Source organism: Bubalus bubalis, chromosome 9 (assembly GCF_019923935.1).
Source record: "Bubalus bubalis isolate 160015118507 breed Murrah chromosome 9, NDDB_SH_1, whole genome shotgun sequence".
NCBI classification, from domain to species: Eukaryota; Metazoa; Chordata; class Mammalia; order Artiodactyla; family Bovidae; genus Bubalus; species Bubalus bubalis.
In genome coordinates this window covers 39948730-39969268 of record NC_059165.1, presented here as the reverse complement: position 1 = coordinate 39969268, position 20539 = coordinate 39948730, and the positions used below count along the sequence as shown (strand labels likewise).

The 20539-nt window shown below is 42.2% G+C and overlaps 1 protein-coding gene across 5 annotated transcripts; it reads right to left on the bottom strand.

Moving 5' to 3' along the window:
- Positions 1-754: 754 nt before the first annotated feature.
- On the bottom strand, positions 755-19444 carry IL12B (interleukin 12B). Of its 5 annotated transcripts, XM_045166530.1 has the most exons (9): positions 19312-19414; positions 18329-18411; positions 15222-15309; positions 11768-12043; positions 11066-11183; positions 8827-9044; positions 7271-7428; positions 5528-5653; positions 4224-4961 (listed from the first exon to the last, which is right to left on the bottom strand). In XM_045166530.1, exons 3-8 carry the CDS (start codon positions 15307-15309, stop codon positions 5528-5530), a joined length of 984 nt encoding a protein of 327 aa, XP_045022465.1. In that variant the 5' UTR covers positions 18329-18411; positions 19312-19414; the 3' UTR covers positions 4224-4961.
- Between the last annotated feature and the right edge of the window lie 1095 nt (positions 19445-20539).

Sequence of the window (20539 nt, the reverse complement as noted above, 5' to 3'; positions counted from 1 at the left end):
GCCAGGATATGGAAGCAGCCTAATTGTCCATCAACAGAGGAATGGATAGAGAAGATGTATATACAATGGAATATTACTCATCCCTAAAAAAGAATGAAATTGTGCCTCTTGCAGAGAAGTGGATGTACCTAGAGACTGTCACACAGAGCAAAGGAAGAGAAAAACTAATACTGTATATTAACACATATATGTGGAATCTAGAAAAATGATACAGATGAACCTGTTGGCAAAGCAGAAAGAGAGACACAGACATAGAGAACAAATGTATGGACACCAAGGAGGGTCAGAAAGGGTGGGATGAATTGGGAGCTTGGGAATGACATGTATACACTACTATGGATAAAATAGGTAACTAATGAGAACCTACTGTATAGCACAGGGAACTCTATTCAATGCTCTGCGATGACAAAGAGGGAGTATATGTATATATGTATATGTACAGCTGATTTACTTTGCTGTACAGCAGAAACAAACCCAATGTTGCAAAGCAACTAAACTCCAAAAAAAAAAAAGGTTATATAAAAAGAAAAAAGGAAATGGGAGACTAGTGAGCAGCTGCTGAGCCTTGCAGCCCATCACACACGGGCATCCACCTGGTGAGAGGCTGGGCACAACCGCTGCCCTGGCACCCAGGCCTGCGTGAAGGAAAATGTGAATCAGTTCTGCTTCCCACATAAGGAGGCTTTTCAGTATGCACGCCTGGTCTCTTCCGCCTTCAGCCCAAAAGCTGATTTTATTTTTGTATTTTATGAGCTTGAGAGAGGGAATTCATTTCCTTGGTATAATATGACCCTCTGGAGAAAGTCTTGTCCAAATATATTTTGCTCACAGGTTCTGTCCTGGAAGATGGGCTGTACTGAAATGAAATGGAAAGAAATGATTACAGTCTGATTTATAGGTGAAGTGAATTGGTAGGTTTATGCCAAATTATTGCATCCAGGAAGGTGAAAAGGAATGACAGGCTCTTCCTAGAAGCTGTAAACCTTTATAAAAAGAAATTTTTAGGGTGCACATGCTCTTATGCTAGCTAGCCTGTATTTTAATATAGTCGCTGTATTTGGCCCATTTCTCTTTCACTAGACTACAATCCCTGAGGGCAGCAACTGCTTTCATTGCATCTTGGTATCCCCCATGGGGATGTTTTTGCAACTTTATTTATAAGAAAGGCATTCTACACTGAAGACTGTTTTCAGTCTCAAGGGGCTGAATTGCCTCTTTCCTCCCCACTGGCTGATTAATACTGCCTCCATCCCAACCTAGTTCTTAGAGACATCAGGGCCTCCCAACAATGACTCCTCCATCTTACCACCTCCCAAAAGCATGGGTGATAAATTGTGCTTCTTTCAGGTGATAAGTAATATGGTAAGACTATTAACAACAAGCTTTTATTGAGTACTTCTATGGATCAGGTATTTTTCTAAGCATTTTCTGAGTGTTGTTCCATTTAATCCTCCACAACTTCCCTGTGAGATATGAACCGTTATTATCTCATTTTACTGAGGCTTGAGGTGCTTAAGTAACTTGCTCAAGGTCACAGAGCTAGTCAGTGGAAATAACTTCAATTTTCTGGGTGCTTATGGTAGACCGGGTACTGTACTGATCACGATAAACTGATGATCTCATTTCATAGTGCTTTTAACCCTCAAGAGGTAACCCCTCATTTCCTCCTCTTGCACCCCACCATGTGAATCCTGCTGACACTCAGGCTGCCCTTGAAGCAGGCTTCCTGACCATGGCAACCCTACCAGGCTAGGTAGGGTGTTATCAGGATCCCACCTGGCATCATTAGGATCAAGTCCTCCGGGGCCTCCCCATGGTTGTGCCAACTCTAAGGAGTAGAACCAGATTTTCTGATGCCAGTTCCTTCCTGTGCTGACCTGGCTCCTTTATCTGACTTGGCCAACAGCTTCCTGTAGATGGGGATCTGAATGTTTAGGAGGATGTCTTTATATAATTTTCAGTTTATTCATTTTCTATTTTAAAAACAGAGCTGTTTAATGGGTACAGAGCCTCAGAAGAAGAGTAAGTTCTGGAGCTGAATGGTGGTGATGGTTGCAAGACAGTGTGACTGTAGTTAATATTATTGAACTCTGCACCTAAAAATGGTTAAAATGGTAAATTTTATGTTGTATATATTTTACCAGAATTAAAAAACCACACATATGGGTCTGCTTTTCTAACACAACAGTAAGTCTGGGTTGGTTCAGCTCCTTGATGATGTCACTAGTGTCTCAGAGTTTTTTTCTCTTTACTGTCTTAGCATGATGGTTTCTATCCTGGGTTCAAGGTATCCTCTGAAACATTTTAAATTTCATCTGGTCAAGAGAGGAAGAAGGAGGGGAAGGGAGATACTAGCCATGGCTCTGGTTTTTTAAATCAGGTAAACCCCCAGAAGAGTTTTCTTCTACTTCATGGGCCAGAACTGGGTCTCATGGCCTTGCTAAGAAGCAAGGGCAACTGGAAAAGTGATTGCTTAGCTTCCCAGCCTTTAAGCTGAGGAGGTGCATGGGGAGAAGGCCTCTGGGAGTGAGAACTGGTTATGTCTGGTGCTCTGCCAAAGGTCACATGGTCACACAGCAGGGCTGGCTAGGCCCAGGACCCAGGCTCTGGGTTCCCCATCCTGAGCTTTTTGCTGGGACATTTGATGAATTTTTAGTGGCTATTTTCCCAATAAAAAGGACTGTCCTGGAGAGTATCTTTCAAAGAGGAAAACTCTCCATAACTTATATGTAACTGAAATTAATCAACTGCTAAGAGGTTGTGTTAGGAAAGCACTGGGCATTGGTGGAGCCAGGACACCTGAGTGGTGCCCCAGGCTGGCCGGAAGTTTTGGGAAAGGTCCCCATGTCTCTGTGCTGATGAGGTGTAATTATATTTTTCTTGGTTAGTGTTGTTTATTAAGTGCCCAGTAAGTGTTTTGGTATCTCTAGATGAAAGGTACTCAGGAGGATACATATAGTTACTATTAACCAGTCATGTGCTTTCAAGAGTGGGCTTATCACACAAGATGATATGTTTCAAATGTTGGATTAAGATGACAGAAACTTCACAACTTCTGTCTAGACCAGGAGAGTAGTGAAGTTGGGGGTTCAGGGGACACTTAAAATAAGGAATGTAAATAAACATCCCTATTATAATTACCTTGCCATTGCGAGGGAGCCAGATGTGTACATGTGGCTTTTGAAGATAGAGAATGGACACCATTCTCTTTAACTCCACCACTTGTTCTTTCCATGGGAGGAACCAAAGAGGAACTGGCAGGCCCTGGCCATTCTTTGAGCCCAGAATAGGCACATCCCCTTCTCTATCAAGCCTTCTTGGGTGACTCCAGGTTATACTGATCCATCTTCATTCTCACCCCAGGGCGCCATATACAGTGAACATATTAGCACTTAGTGGTGTTGAAGTTAACTTTTCATCTTAGTCTTATAAGCTTTGCCAGGAGTGGGGACTGTTTGGGGGCAGCAACACAAGGATTTTTGGAACTGCTCAAGACCAGGGCCCAAGCAGTTGGCCAGACACACTGTAAACCCTCAATAAACATCGGAGCTGGACTTATGGGATGGGCTGCCCATGGCTCTACCAGTTGGGAAATTTTTTTCATGATGCTTTGGAAACCAGTAGGATTGATTCCAGGTTAGGAGGTGAAGCAAGAATATCCCATCCCTGAAGGGGCATGATGCAGTTGAGTGCCCTCACAGAGTCCCCTGTGGTCAGACCACAGCGACACTTCCTGAGCTCAGCAAGACACCGACTTTCCTGTAAGGGGAAAGGGTCCATTCTGCAAAACCAGAAACGAAATTGCTCCAAGGTGGGGTGATTCTTCAACAACAGGGGAAAAATAATGCAGCCCTGATCAACGTGGGAACAGCAAACCCAGTCAACTGAGAAAATCCAAAATATTATTGCAAAAAAGAATTATATTTTTATTAGTTCACCATCAGAATATAAAAATAAATAAGTAAACAGAAAACAAATGGAGTCATTTTACAGAAAGCACATTCATTACTTAAAAGTATCATTTTAATGGCTTGGCACTTTCTGGTTATATCCACTTGTCATATTCCCTCATGATGACAAGAAAGAGATTCTTGGCTGTTTTCTCTGCATCTGTCTGCTTCTTTGTGTGGCTATTAAGGAACAACTGGCAATTCTGACAATTTTATGTCCTTTGCCATAACTACACTTGTCTTCTCTCTTGAATTGTAAGTTCTTTGTATTTTCCAGACACTAACAATTTCTCCATATCACTCTCCTATGTCTTACAGATAGAAGGCGGTGGGGGCTGCCAGAAAGGCTGAAGCTGAATTTCAATTTCAATCATCTTTTAAAATTCTGAGTTCAGGCATCCAAAGACTAAACTTGCTTAGAGGTGCAGAAAGCCCTGAGTTATCACCACCACTTCAAGGAAGTCTTCATGGACATGAGAACTAATATCTGCTGTGTAGGACCTTCTCAGTTTGTGTGTTCATGTCTCTGGTGTGTTCACTATCTCTTGTGTTCCCGTTCATCACAAATATATTATGGTGCTGGCATCAGAACATTGTGTTCTTACTGGTTGTCATAAAACTGATGCACTTGCAGCCTCAATTGAAAAGTTGTCAGTATAAATAACACATAAATTCACATTTTGCATAATAAGGTCCATTCCTTATATCAGGTTATGAGTGTATGAAACATATCTTGGCACACAAATGTTAAATAACAGTAATACATTAATAAATACATAAATTACTTAAATATTTAAATAACATAAAAGTCAGCTGTGACCTGTTAGCTGGAAACACTATAAATAAATTAGCTGATTGTTTCAGTGGGCATTTAGCATTTAAATATAAAAATACAGCAAAGACATCTTTATAATCTTAAAAAAAAAGCAAATTGGTAGAAAATATCTTTGCGGAGGTCTGTTCCGTCATGTCTTTTAAAAATCCTCTGAGGTTTCATCCTGAGGTTAGAACCTGGAAAAGAATGCCAAGCATCTATGTGGATTCAAAATTCAGTAGCCAACCCTTATTTCACACAACACATTATTTGGGCAGTTGGGTTTTGGGGATTCCATGTCAGAAGGGTCCTCCCCTTCCTTATGTGCCTAAGATTTTGCTGGTACTATACTTGCCAGAGGTTCTCTTGGGAGTTTTCTTAAAAGACCATCTATCTGATCATGCCATTTCCTTGCTTAAAGCCCTTCAGTGGCCCCAGGGGTCACCAGATAAGATCGTAATTCCTGGAAACAGCTTGCAGGCCACCTGTTCTCTGACTTTTGGCTACTTCTCTCTCTCTACTTCTGGAAGGGCGGGACCTGTGCCTGCTTTCTTTACTGTAGTGTCCCTGTGCCCAGCATTGTGCTTGGAATACCATGGCCATCAAATAAACACCCATTAATGAACAAATGTACGTTTCTATCTCTGGAGACTATGTGTTGGGCGCCGCCCCCCGCTTCCTGCCCCACACCATCCCCACCATTGTCCTGACTGTGGATACACTGAGTGCACAAGTCTGGGCTGGGCTTTGCGGGCTTGCTCACCTAACTGCAGGACACAGATGCCCATTCACTCCAGAATGAGCTGTAGTAGCGGTCCCGGGCTTGCACGCGGACGTTGGCATCCTTGTGGCATGTGACTTTGGCTGAGGTTTGGTCCATGAAGAGTTTCTGCAAGGGAGAGGGAACTTTTTGACAAAGCAATCACAAGGTGGGCTGGGCATATTTTGGCAAGTACAGTCTCCCAAAACATCCACACCTTAGTCTCAGGGCACTACTCTGGGAATTCACAGGGCGTATGTAGAACTTGCGCCACCTACTGACAGAAGCTCTCAGCATAGACACGATTTTTCTACCTTGTAAGCCAAAAGCCTGGAGGAAGAAATTGGTCAAGGCTTCATTTTTTCAGCACAGTTGCCTTGCTTGAAGGCCCCATGTGCACTCGCTCTAGTACTAGGCCAGTGGCAGGCTGAGAAAGATTTCCTCTAGCTGTCCCCTGGATATTCTGAAATTCTATAGTCTGATCCTTTTGTCAGAAATATCTTTGTTCAAACCCAGGCATTGCTGTTTATTAGCTATGTGGCCACAGGAAAATGTCTTAGTTTCTCTGTGTCTCAGTTCCTTATTTATAAAAGAGAGATAATCATAATAATCATTCCATTATAGAATTTTATAAAAGTTAAAGTAGCAAAGTATTTAATCATGTAGAAAATGCTCTGTAAATACTACTACCTATTAATACTATATATTAATAATATATTGAGAAGCACATAGCAAGATTTTAAGTAAAATCTAGGTAAAATCTACTCCTGAATAGCCCTTCCTTTCCAGAAAAAAATTCTCAGGGAGTTCCTGAATCATAGAATTTCTACCACATATTAACACTATACTGAATAAGGCCTTTATCTAGTGATTTCTAAAACTGGGGTCCAAGGAGTCTTTGGAACTATAAAAGGGCCTCTAGGAATTTGAGATTATGATGCTCAGGCAAGGAAGTTTGAAAGCCAATGTCTGAGACAACGTTCTGTTCAATAAGATAATTTCACAAGCTAGGAATTATCTAACACTTTAGAAGAAACATAGCATGAATGTTCTATCACCCATTATATTCATTCATTAGAAACCATTATTTTAGGCTCCTAGAGCCCAGATTTTCTATATCGAGGCCAATTCTGAGAGCAAAAATTAATGATCATCCATACTGGTGGCAGTAGGGTCTTAAGTGCATGGCCTTTGTGTCCTGGAGACTGAGTTTGCATCCTGGTTCTGCCACTTCCTAACTGGGTGACCTTGGGCATGTCACTCCACCTCTCTGAGCTTCAAAGTCTTCACTAGTGAAGTGGTACACATAACACTGCCTGCCTTTCTGGGGTTACTGTGAGAATTAAGTAAGATATGCAGGGAAAACCCTCAGCAGAGTTCCAGGCACATAGAAAGTACCAACCAAACATTAGCTGTTACTAGCTCTTGCCTGGAAAATCCCATGGATGGAGGAGCCTGGTAGGCTGCAGTCCATGGGGTCGCTAAGAGTTGGACACGACTGAGCGACTTCACTTTGACTTTTCACTTTCATGCATTGGAGAAGGAAATAGCAACCCACTCCAGTATTCTTGCCTGGAGAATCCCAGGGATGGGGGAGCCTGGTGGGCTGCCGTCTATGGGGTCGCACAGAGTTGGACATGACTGAAGTGACTTAGCAGCAGCAGCAGCAGCATTATTAATCTTCTCCTCGATGTGGGCCTACATAAACCTGACTACAGAACAGACGGCACCTGAACCACACCTTACCTTTTCTCTCTTGTTCTTTCCCTGGACCTGAACACAAAACGTCAGGGAGAAGTAGGAATGTGGGGTACTCCACGTGTCAGGGTACTCCCAGCTGACCTCCACCTGCCGAGAATTCTTTAATGGTCTCAGTTGCAGGTTCTTGGGTGGGTCTGGTTTGACTGTAGAAGAGAGAGAAACAGTTATTTTCCTAATGGGGCTTTGGGGTAAGGTAGTTTTGGCTTCTGACCCCACTTTCGCCGTTGACCAGCTCTGAGCCTAGGTCCATATAATAGTTACTGAACTTCTCTGATCTGGTTGACAGACATGAGTCACCCCTGCAAGTGATGCTCATGCTGATGCCTGTGGGAGGCATCCTCACCAACCGCTGCTTTGGCTGAAACTAAGAGAGACTCAGAATCCTTCTCATCACTGTGCAGTTATACAGGCCTGGGGGGTGGAACCACCTCTGTATGGTGCTCAGAGGAAAGATCTCAGAGACAAAGAAGACTTAATCTGCGCTGGCAGTGAAGGACCACCGTCTCTACAATCATTCCCCTTTGCACCAAACTCAGAAAGGGTGGAGCCTCTTGCTGGGGACTAGATGAGGGATTCCCACTTGGTGCCCTTTCTTTCGCCTTTTCATGGAAGCTGACACAGACTTGTCCTGTGGCAGTTAAGCCAACTTGTCTCTATGCTCAGTGACACATTCATTCAATAAAAAGCCCTTGTTATGTGCCAGCCACTGGACTGTGCACAGAAAGCACATCCCCGAATGTCAGAAAGACTCTGTCCTCAAATAAATGCCTTCTTCTAGAAAGGTGTAGGGAGGAGAGGGAGTCCATAGAATGGGCTTGAAACATCTGGACCCAGCACCTCTCCACACAAAGACAAAAGGCTCCTAGATGTTCCACAAATACTCTTTCCTCTTTCTTAACACAATGACATCTTATTTCCTTTAGGACTCAGACAATGCCACCTCGTCACAGAGACCTTCCCTGGCCACCTCACGTGAACAAGACCCCACCCTCTGCTTCCCACCAAAGGCAGTCCCTCCACAAATGCTAGAGCAGGTTCTGTGCTTCTGTCACACTTTATGGCACGATGCATGGTCACTGGATAAAGGGTGAAGGATATGACAAATGGCCAAATCTCCATCTGCCAATTTATAAAGAAGTCTCTTTCAAATGCTAGAGAAAGACTAGTTGGGAATAATTGCAATTAGGAGGGGAAGCTCTGGTTCTGCATATGAATATTATGCTTGAGTGACTGCTCTTGGATTCATCATGGAAGGTGCTTGGGTAGCAGAACAGAAGTGTAACCAGGAGCCTGCTTTTTCTGAGGCAGCCTAGGTCTGAATTGCTAGCTGTGAGATCTGGGGCAAGTTGTTTAACCTAACCAGGACTCAATTTCCTCTTCCTTAAAAGCAGTAATTGTATCTACATTGTAATTATTTTGGGGTGGAGGTGAAGAGTAAGAGATAACGCACGTATAAACCCTCACTCCGCGGCATGGAGCACTGTGAACATGTGATGAATGGCATCATCCTGATTAAGCAACATACAATCAAGCAGACTCACTGATGTCCCTGATGAAGAAGCTGCTGGTGTAGTTTTCATACTTGAGCTTGTGCACAGCTTCTACCACGACCTCAATAAGCAGGCTCTCCTCGGCGGCTGGGCAGGTGCTGCCCTCCTGACACTCCACTGTGTACTTGTTATACTCCCTGTGGTCCACGCTGACCTTCTCTGCTGAGAGCGACGCTGCTCCGCACGTCACCCCTCGGGGGTCAGAGGAGCTGAAATCAAAGACAAGTTATCCTGTGTCACACGACTGTAGGTGAGTCGCTAGCCATTGTAGCTAGACATCTGTCCAAGGATGCAATTTCTCCAATTGGTTTGATTTCTCTCAAGGGGATAGCAACTGCTCTCCCCATGAGACCAAGTGTTGCTTCAAAAAGTGGTACAAATGATTAGAAACAACTCTGCACTTATATGCCTCTGGCCTAAATGAATCTGAAAATTTTGGGATCCAAAGCTCCTGGTTAAATCTCCTTATCAAACATTTTAATTCATTTTCCTGAACAAAAATCAACACATACCTATTCTTAAGAAGATAGTGTATAAATGAAATGTATATGCCTCTTTTAACTCTAGTCCCCCTTTTAACCATAATCTCATGCCCTAGATATAAATACAAATACTTTTCTTGGCTTGTTGTATCCCTCCAGACATTATTCTATGAATATTCAAAGCAGTCATTTATCCACATGTATGTATACATAAGAACTTTCCAGGTGGTGCTAGTGGTAAAGAACCTGTCTGCCAATGCAAGAGACGTAAGAGATGCAGGTTCAATCCCTGGGTTGGGAAGATCCCCTGGAGAAGGGCATGGCAACCCACTCCAGTATTCTTGCCTGGAGAATCACATGGACAGAGGAGCCTGGTGGGCTACAGTTTATGGGGTTGTAAAGAGTTGGACACGACTGAAGTGACTTAGCATGCACACACGTATATGCATATACATGTGTTTGTCTATATACACATACATTGGTTTTATTTTTATGAAAAAGGATAAAATTATATATATATATAATATGTATTTTATAAGTTTTAAAATTCTAACATATTATTATATTATATATGTTGTTGTTTAGTTGCTAAGTTGTGCTCGACTCTTTTGTGACCCCATGGACTGTAGCCTGCCAGGCTCCTCTGTCCATGTGATTCTCCAGGCAAGAATACTGGAGTGGGTTGCCATTTCCTTCTCCAGGGAATTTTCCTAACCCAGGGATCAAACCTGCATCTCCTGTTTGGGAGGCAAATTCTTTACCATTGAGCCACCAGGGACACCCATATTTACATACATATGTATGTATATATATAACTCTGCAACCATCTTTCCCCCTTCTGAACATATGGAGTACTCCATGACACACCACATGGATTGGGTTATTCATTTTGAAGACTGCACAATAAGACGGGGTATAATGTACCTCACTGTTTAACCTTTGCCCTGCAGATTACCAAGAACATCACAATGAACCGTTGCATCTATGTCTCTGTGAACTTGTATAAGCATTTCTTTAGTAAGCACTTTCATTTTAATGATGGAATAGTAAGACTCCAATGGTTTATTCAGTTAAATAGTGGCCAGGCCAGGGTGATCACTTAGGGTTTGTTCCGTTAGCCTGTTTTGTTTGGGAACTTAGATGAGAGGGAAGGAAGTCACATAGAGGGCTAACGTAGGTTCCGTACCAAGGGAAGTGGTTTCTTGGGGTAAGTTCAGGTGCATTGGACAAACAGTGAACTTCAGATTAGTAGTGCCAGCAGAAGAAAAAGGAGTTGAAGTGGCCCTGGGAAAATTTTTAGAAGCTTCACAGAGCTTTTGGAGTTGGTCTTAGAGCTTACAAGATACATGCCCTAGGGCTCTTGTTTCTATTTTTGACTCAAGGTGCAATTTTGGCAAGTCCTTCATAGCTTTGATTTCTCCTTTTATTCTCTCCCTGTGGTGCTATGAGCCTTAATGAAGCATTGCCAGGCAATTTGGTTGTGTGGGTTCATACATAGCAGAGGCTATTCCAAGCCCCAATAATATCCTGTTCTAATGCTTACATTTATTCAGGCAATTAGCGTAAACCTTCATGTTCTTTCCCTAATTTAGGCAAGGGTGTGTATATGCGGAGCGGGGGATTAAAAACATAGGATTGATTTTATTTTCTCCCTTCTCATTAACTGATAGGGTATTGCTAGGTTGCCCTTATTTTCTTAATGAGAAAGTTCAAGAGAAATGCTGAGAAACCCCAGTGGTTTCACTTACCCTCTGCTGCTTTTGACACTGAATTTCAAATCAGTACTGATTGCTGTCAGCCACCAGCAGGTGAAGTGTCCAGAATAATCCTTTGCCTCACATTTTAAAAAACTCTTAGCTTTGGGTTCTGGATTTGAAAAGAACAAAAATTCAATATTTATGGATTTTCTTTCTTTTAAAATTGCAGATTTTTATTGCCATAAATTACAGACCACTGTATGGTATAAGAGTGAAGATTTTCCATCTATGTCCTAGGAAAATGCTGCTGTTCCCCTGGCAGGCAGTTCAGCGAGGACTGGGAAGGTCCCAAGAGGAAGTTGATTCTGTAGATTATACTACACACCTAACATATCAGAGGGAGGTATTAATTTCTTTCAAGGCTATCAGCCCAGAGCTGAGTTACGCACACTGCATGTTAACTTCCATTAGTCATCCAATCATATTACTGCTATTTGAAAAGAACCTCAGGAAAAGCATCTAGATTCCCTCTGAAACTCTCTCAACAGGAGATTTTGATGGCTGATAATCCAGTGTCCAGCAAAGGAAAAACAAAGCAAAGGAAAATATAGGTTTTGGGTGGTTTCAGTAAGGGACTTGGTATGACTTCATTAATCACATTAAGCCTGTCTTGCCTTTTAAATTCTAAATTTTTTTTTAAATCTCTTATGGAGCCAAAGAGAAAACTGACACCATCCAAGGGGATGGGATTACCTTTCTGATCCTTTAAAATATCAGTGGACCAAATTCCATCTTCCTTTTTGTGCAGCAGGAGGAGTGAACGACTCAGAGCCTCGCCTCCTTTGTGACAGGTGTACTGCCCAGCATCTCCAAACTCTTTGACTTGGATGGTCAAGGTTTTGCCAGAGCCCAAGACCTCACTGCTCTGGTCTGAGGTCCAGGTGATACCGTCTTCTTCAGGAGTGTCACACGTGAGGACCACTGTTTCTCCAGGAGCATCAGGATACCAATCCAATTCTACAATATAAACTGGAGAGCACAGGGATTGGAGAACTGGACTGTGTTTTTTGTATCACCTGGGCATCTGAATGGCTGAAGCACAACCTTGCTAATAACAGCAAATGCTTGCTGAAGATGACCTCAGGTTACCAGGCTTCACTTGGGTTCAAAATTGTGGAAGAGAGAAACTGAGTGTAATAGCTGCCACTGACTGATTGTCAGGCTGCCATTAATAGTTAACTTCTGATTAGCTGGCAGATGAGGAAGACCTTGATATACCAAAAATTACAAACAGCACAATACTCTTTCTCAAAGCCTTGGTGGACATAGGAAACTTCCAGCACAATTCACGTTCATAGAGAATAAGTGCTGAAAAAGACTGATGAGGACTGAGATCCTGTCCCCACTAGCTGGCTGGGGAATTTTGAGAAAGATACTTAATCACCATGAGCCTCAGTTTCCTTGTCTGTAAAATGACAATAATAATAGTATCTGCCTTGTCAGTTTGGCTGTGAGGATTAAATGAAAAAAGCATGTAAAACACTTAGCCCAGAATCTGTCACTCAGAATTAGTTGTTATTGTTAGTCACAGACCAAAGGTTAGACAACTGTGCCAGAAACTGCTTTCCAATGTTCCACAGGGATTGAAGGATTTATTTCCTACTGCATGAAACTCACCAATGGAGATTTTCATTCCCTCTGTGTTTTTAAAAGCGACTTTACACTCTTACGAGGCAGTTCAGTAGATCTCAGTCTTCCCGTTTTATAGAGAAGGGTACTGAGGCCCATGAGGTTAAGCAAGGTTCCATCAAGTTAGAACCACAAGAGTTATATCTCAGGTCTTTGCCCTGAACCTCTAATACCAGCATCTAAACTGGCACTTGAGGAATGGCCTAATATCGCATTTTGAAGAGTATTTCATATCAAACCTTCATTCATTCATGCATCAATTATTAATTAAATAGAACTGTTTAATGCAGTGGTTCTCAATGCATGATCATCCAACTACTATCAGCAGTATAGTAGTTGGACTCTGTTAGAACTGCAAGTTCTCAGTTACTGAATCAAGAACTTTGAACTGGGTCTAGTGACCTATTTGTAATCTCTGCAGATGATTCTGAAAACCACTCTAGAGAGCCATGGTAGTTAAAAGCCCGGATATTGGAGTCAACACAGGTCTGGGTTAGGACTCAGCTCTATCTTTTACACTGGCCTGTGGCCTTGGGCAAAGCACTCAATTACTCTAAGCTTCAAGTGTCATCATCTTTAAAATAAGCAACATATTAGAACTTGTTCCAGAAGGTGGAGTTGTGGATTACAAGAGCTAATTCATCTAAGAGCTTGACCCAGTGCCCTTAAATGCTCTGTCACTGCTGGCTCTTGTGATTGGCATCCCAATGTGAATCGTTGTGGAATATAAAGTTCCCACTTAACATCAAAGGGATTTATAATTACTGAATGGGTAACACAGACCTGATGTAAAAGTACCTGGGGCCCAGCTCTGAAAATGGTCAGCTGTGCCGATACAAAACTACACGGCACCTTCGACTTTGTCACACTGGTGACTGACCAGCTATTTTCCTGTCACAATTAAGACTCAGAAGACAAAGACACCTGTTCAAGGGCAGGGGAAACAGCTGCATGAGGAGATGTGTCCAGAACCTAGCGCCCAGCGCATCTCGTCTCATTGCCAGAGTCGCATGCCCTCTCATTGTTTCTCACTTTGACTTTCTGGAATTTCTGTGGTTTACCAAATCAGAAGTAACTCAGGGCAGGCTATGCAAGGGCCATACCTCCTGAGCTCGCTCAAAATCCCAGAGCTGGAAAGGTTTGGAACAGTCATCTGGCTCAGACCTTTCCCTTTATTCAGGGGAGGGTCTAAAACTCTCAGACTCTCCTGAGGCAGAGTAGGGATGGTTGGATCCTTGTCTTCCGTAAATTCTTAAGAACGGAGGAAGAGCCCCAGATTTCTTTCAGGGACCCATTGTACTGTGTTCTCCTCGCTACTGAAAGATGGTTTCTCATGATCAGCTGCAATGTCTTCATTGTAAATGCATGCCTATTTCCTCTTGCTCAGCTGTCTGAGGACAGAGGAAACAATTGCTTCATGTCCTTCTGGTAAAGCCTTCTTCAAATACTTCAGTGCATAAGCATTGAAGTGAGACAGAATTGGGGTCAAGTTCCTGTTCCACCCTTACTGGGTGAAATTTGGTAAGTTACTTAATCTCTACAGCCTCTACTTTTAACATCGGTAATATGGGGTATAAACACTTCCTATCTCTTATGGTTGTTGTGAGAATTAAATGAGATGCTGTTCTCAATAAACATTATTATTATACAATTAAAGACAGTAATTGTCCATGTTATTACATTGACATCACGGAGAAATATCTGAGGGCTTTTCAGGAACAGCTAACAATCTGTTAATACATATTTGTTGTGTGTGAGATACTAGAAGGATAGAGGGAATCCCTTATTCTAATAATAAGTACCTATTATTCTACTTATAATTTTTATTGATCACTGGGATAATAGATGGCCTTGAATCAGCAGACACATTATTTTAAACAACCAAAACAATAATACTAGCTAACATTCTCTGTCACTTCGTCATCTGTTGAGTTGTCTTCTGTATTCACTAGTATATTTAATAATCTTTGTAGTAGATATCACTTTGTAATCTTCAGTTTACTTAAGGGAACTCAGGCTCAGAGGTGACCCAGCTCAAGGTCACATAATTAATAAATGGCAGAATCAGCTCTGAACGGAAGTCAATGTGGGTCTAAAATCCCATGCTTTCCCCAAAGTGCTTGGTCAGAGGTAAGTCATCTCAGTGCCAGGTGAGGGGCTGATATTGCATGGTGGAGGGGAAGACATAGTTCTTATACTTTTCAAATCCCTCACTTTGGAATCTTAATCATATGATACAGCTGATTTTTAGTAATACTGGTAAAGTCTGTATCTCTTTTCCTACCGTAGTCTACCAAAAGCTCCTTCTCTGACATTTAATGTGAGAGCTAAACAGTATAGATACCCTCAAACCATAAATACAGATATCCTCAAAGGTGGAACAAGGACAGAGGGCCGCTGTTATCCCAGAGTGAAGTCCCAGTGCCTGCCCATTTCAGTTTAATTTCTCAACAGGACTGCCTGACAGTCCTGGCTTAGGCCCTGGGACCTTCGAAGAGAATCAGGAAAGGCTGGTTACCATTTTTCTCCAGTTCCCATATGGCCATGATGGGAGATGCCAGCAAAACCAGGGAAAACCAGGAAACAACCAACTGCTGAGGGTGCATCTGCATGAGGGGCAGAAACAGAGGAGGAGAAGGAAGAAAAGAAAAAAGAAGAGGGATAGGAGAAGAGAAAATGTCAGTAGTTCAACAGTCACATTTGGAAGCCATATTCACATTCTATGTATTCCATTTGTCTTTGATCTTTATCTTCCGCTTCCTTCTCTGTGCTATCAGGTTAATTTGCAGTGAATTCCAGGAGCCCTCTGCCAGTCTCTGGGTAAGAACATCTCCAAACAGAGAACCACAGATGATCTGGAGCTGAAAGAGACCTAAGGCCAGCCATCTGATACAACCCTCTTATTTTTAAGATGAGAAACCTAAGGCTCAGAGAAGGAGCGTGACTTGTCTGGATTGACATTCAGTCATTATTTACTCCCTAAGTAGAGGGTACTGAGCTAGAACAGCTGAAACTGAAAAGGATTTTTACCTGGATCCTGACTTCCAGGAGCAAATAGTTTCATTCAACAAGTATTTCTTAAGTTACTTTGTTAAATGCCTATCCTCTGGTTGGGGAAATAAGCTACATATCCACATTATTGTAGCACAAGGCAGAATGTGCAGTGACACCCCGGACTATAGGATTTACGTTGTGGGGCGGGGGTGTCAGATTTGAAGTGATCTTTCAAGTTCTGGCAATGAGTTCAGTCCTTGTTAAAGAAGTCTCCTTTCTCTCCTGTTTAGGCTGTAATTGTTCCAAACACAAAGATTATTTCCTCCCATGTAAGGTATCCAGTGGTTCTCAAACTTGAGTGCATGTCAGAATAACCTGGAATCCTTGCTAAAGCACAGACTGGTGACCCCACCCCCTACCCTGACCCTAAAATAACTAATTCAGCAGTCTGGGTGTGGGAATCTGCATTCCTATAAGCTTCCAGGGGAGGCTGATATTGCTGGTCTGAGGACTACTGTTCAAGGTCCATTGATTTCATACATGTCCAGGGTTCAGAGCCCCTGAAAATCAAGATGTTCCTTGGGAGAAGACCATAAAATACTGAATATCTACCACAGAGTAATTAAATGCATACTTTTGTGCTAAATCAGCCATATTATAGTGAATTCACCCTGTTACAGTGAAACTCAGTCAAGATTAGTATTCAGGGTTTATGAAAAATTTCAGACTGAAAATTAGATGGAGATTGTTATTTATTTTCAATCTGACACACCTCTATCCATCTTGGCTCTCCAATGTTCTGTAGGAATCTAGTTTCAAAAACCACTGGGCTATACGAAGACCAGACTCAAAAAGTTTTTGGCAAAATACCTTAAAAATAAGCACCCCTTGGTCAGGGTGACTAAATATTGACAAATCATGGCTGTCAGAATGATGCTAATCCTAGGGGCACTTTGCCACCTACTTTATTCCCTTATATTATAAAGGTTATGAGTGGCGGAGTCAGGACTAGAAGTCAGCCCTTCCCGAGCACCATCAGCACTCTTGTCACTGCAGCATGGAACTTTCAAGGGCACACCTATCAGTTTAGTTCAACTTGTGACTGTAGCGAAGTTCTAGTTGCCACAGAGGACCAGTTATTACATTTGTAGGCATGGAGTCCAGCAGCATGGGCTTGATTTCTGGTTTGAGCACTCACTAGTTGTTTTATATTGGCCAAATTACTCTCTGAGCCTCAGTTTCCTCATCTATAAAATGGGTATAAGACCCATTTCAAAGCATTGTTGAGAGAATGCAATGAGATGACATATTATAGAAGCCAAACCAAACATATTAGCTTGTACCCAGAGGAAGAAATAAAGTAAGAGTTTAATTTCTCCCTTGTGCATGATGGATAAATTAAAAAGTCCTGCCTGTATATATATACTACTGTGTATAAAACAGATAACTAATGAGAACCTACTGTATAGCACAGGGAACTCTGCTTGTGCTCTGTGGTGACCTAAATGGGAAGGAAATCCAAAAAGAGGAGATATATGTATACATATGGCTGATTCACTTTGCTGTACAGCAGAAACTGACACAGCAGTGTAAAGCAACAGTGCTCCAATAATAAAATAAAATAAAAATGAAAAAAAAGTCATGCCTGGCTATAGGGAAATGCCCAGAGGCACTGCAATTATACAGGCCTATAAAACCCAGATGTCAGCACTCTGGGAATGAAAAAACAGAGATTCCTGGCACCTTCTGGTGAGTCCTTTATGCTCTCTTAACACTGGGGTTTTCCCTTTAGCTAGGTGCCCAGCACTTCCTCTCTGGGCCTCAGATGCATCTGAGAATATCAGGTGAACCATACTTCATGGTCAAGAGGGCCTTGGTGATGGTTCTAAGAAGCAACTCCCATTTTTGTATCATCTACAGTTTGAACCACAGGACAGTGCAGAAGGTGGAGACGGTGCTGGGCTACTCTCTTAATCAAATGCAGGGGAAACCACAAAGAGGCTGCCTGCATTTACCCTGTTGTTCTCTTGATCATCTGATACCATGGGCTTGAATTCTGGTTCCACCACTCACTAGTCATATGATATGGGCTAAATTACTTTCTAAGCCTCATTTTCCTCAGCCGTAAAATGGATGTAATACCCATCTCAAAGGGTTGTTGGGCTGTATCCCACAGACCACATTTTCTCAACATGCTCAATTTGAGAGTTTTAAGGATTAAATGTTTGAAAATGCAATTTCACAGGTTTTCTAAACTCTTGAAACCTTTATATGATGGACGTAAGATCCCCAGATACTGTAGTGTGTTAAGGCTCCCTAACTCTGGTGTTAACATGGGCATGCCAGTGACGTTTGGCTGAGTGTCTCTCTTTCAAGTTTTATTTTGTTCATTACTTTTTAATCAGAAAAGAGAATTATCATTTAAAGATAAAAAGACATAGTCACAGAAGGCATGTGTAGCAAATGCAAATGGTCCTAGTGTTAGTCATAGGCAGCTCTGTGTTGGCATCCCAGCTCTGCCACTTTTTAGGTGTATGACTCTGGTCAAGTCACTTGCTCTCTTTGAGCCTCACACTCCTAATCTGTAAAATGGTCATCCTGTTGTGATAAAATGATAATGAAATAATTCACATGAAGTATTCAGCACGGTGCCCTGATGAAGGCAGGTCTCCCAGCAGTTTCCTCTCAGAGCTCCATTCCTCCTTTGACAGCACCTACTTAAGACAACTGCAATCATATTGCTACTTCTTTCATGTTTGTCTTCCCTACAACACTGAGCTCTCTGATGGCAGCAACCACATCTGTCTTATTCTATACTTTGTCCCCAGAGTCTAGCAGAGAGAATCTATCTTAGAGGGATTTCATTATTAGAAGAATGAATGAATGGACAGAAACCATATCTCAGACCCCAATAAAATGAAGTCTAAGAGGCTGCCCAAATTCTTTCTAATACCTTGAAATTCCTCATTTGAAAACAAAGTGGGCCATCAGCTCAGGTTTAGTAATCTCTTTTTTAAAATGATATTTTAAACTAATGATTTTTTTTTAACCTGAAAATTATTGTGCATGATTAACCTGGGCAACCATCAGATACCAGTATAGTAAAGATGATCATTTTTTCTTCTTCTTACAGATTTTAAAACTTCACAAAGTAATTTTAAACATTGGAGTTGTTTTCCATTGTTTAAGTGATTAGTTAATCCAAAAGATCTAGATAACCCAACTATTAATCTAGTTGATTGTCACAAACCCACCACAAATATGGGACTAACTATGCTAACAATATACAGTTATGAGGTCTAAGCATGAATTCAATTATTTATTGAATTTATTATTACTTATTGAATGAAAGGCTTTTAGTAAGTTTACAATAACAAGGGAAGCACCACTCACTTTAATTCTATACAATCCTTTAACTGATGAATGTTAATATTGAAGAAAACATTTTTATACACATACTACTTTAAAACAAGACAAACCTTTCTAAAAAATATGCGTTCCTTCATAGACTTTAGTAAATAATTATTATTAGTTGACTTTTAAAATGAATACTTTATACCCCTGGACAGCCTGTGGGCCTGTGGAAGGGGCGACAGGGGCAGGGAAATGCTTACCTTGCTTCTGCTCCTGCTGCAGAGTTCGCTGGGTCTGAAACAGTTGTTTCTGCTTCTGATGCTGCTGTTGCTACTATTGGAGCTTATATACCCTACTCCTAACAAGCTTTCTGATGGAAACTTAAACTAGAAACTGACTTGTTCCAAATTGCAACACTGAAAACAACTCTCACAACCTTCTGGGGAATTTCAAGCAGTTCCTTTTTTTCTCTCTCTATGTGTATCAATAGCTCAGAGGGAACATAGGCATCAAAATCCCAGGTAGTGAACTAAGAGGAAATGACTTTCGGGTGGAGAAAAAGAAAGGAGATGGGATGCTCACTTCTTTGAGTTGACATCATGGCCGAAGAGATTAGAGACAGTAAGAGGCAACCTCCCTGGACTCCGCAGACAAGAGAAGAAGGAAGAACAAGGAGACGTCGAGCCGGAGGATGAGTTCAGGTCAGGATCCAGCAGTTGTATGGTGGAGGGTTGGAAAGCAAAATCTACGGTCCTCCTGAAGTCAAAGAGGATGAGATGAGGGCAAAGGTTTAGTATGTCCTGAACGCCCTTCCCCATATTACGCCTTTAACGTGTGGATTTCAGAAACATACTCTTACTACCCATTGTGTCCCTGCCGACCCTCCAACACACTGTGCACACTCATAAAGACACAGCCCTGGGAAGATGATAAACATGTATATTACTAATAACATTCAAAATATGTAGGAATGCTGTCTACGCTCACAGGTACTTACTGATAGACGGATGTGAGCAGAAAGTGAAATATCCACAGGCATGTATACAACCAATGCCACACTCAAGGTACACGTCTTTGGGCACCCAGACTTCACACTCATTTTCACACAAATCTATGACCCTAGGAGCTCTACACAGATGCACAGAGGTAGCAGAACTATCTGAAGATTTCCAGCAGAGTTTAACTAAGAGAGGTGCAAAGGTGTACATCGGTTTTAGACACCCCGATTCCCATCTGCGCACGAACAGAAACATTAACAACACCTACACCAAACACTACAGGGAGCAAGTGCAGGCCGTGCTCAAATACGTACACCGCCGACAGAGGGCGCTGCTGCGAAACGGTCCCCGCGCAGCGCCCCGGGTCCGCGCGGGCTGCAGTGACTTCTCCATCCAAGCCTCAGGTCCCAGCCGCGAGGGAAGTTCCTGGGGCCGGCTGGGTTTAAGGTGGGTGCAGATTTCCGCACTAAGTTTCCTCGCAGTCTCAGTC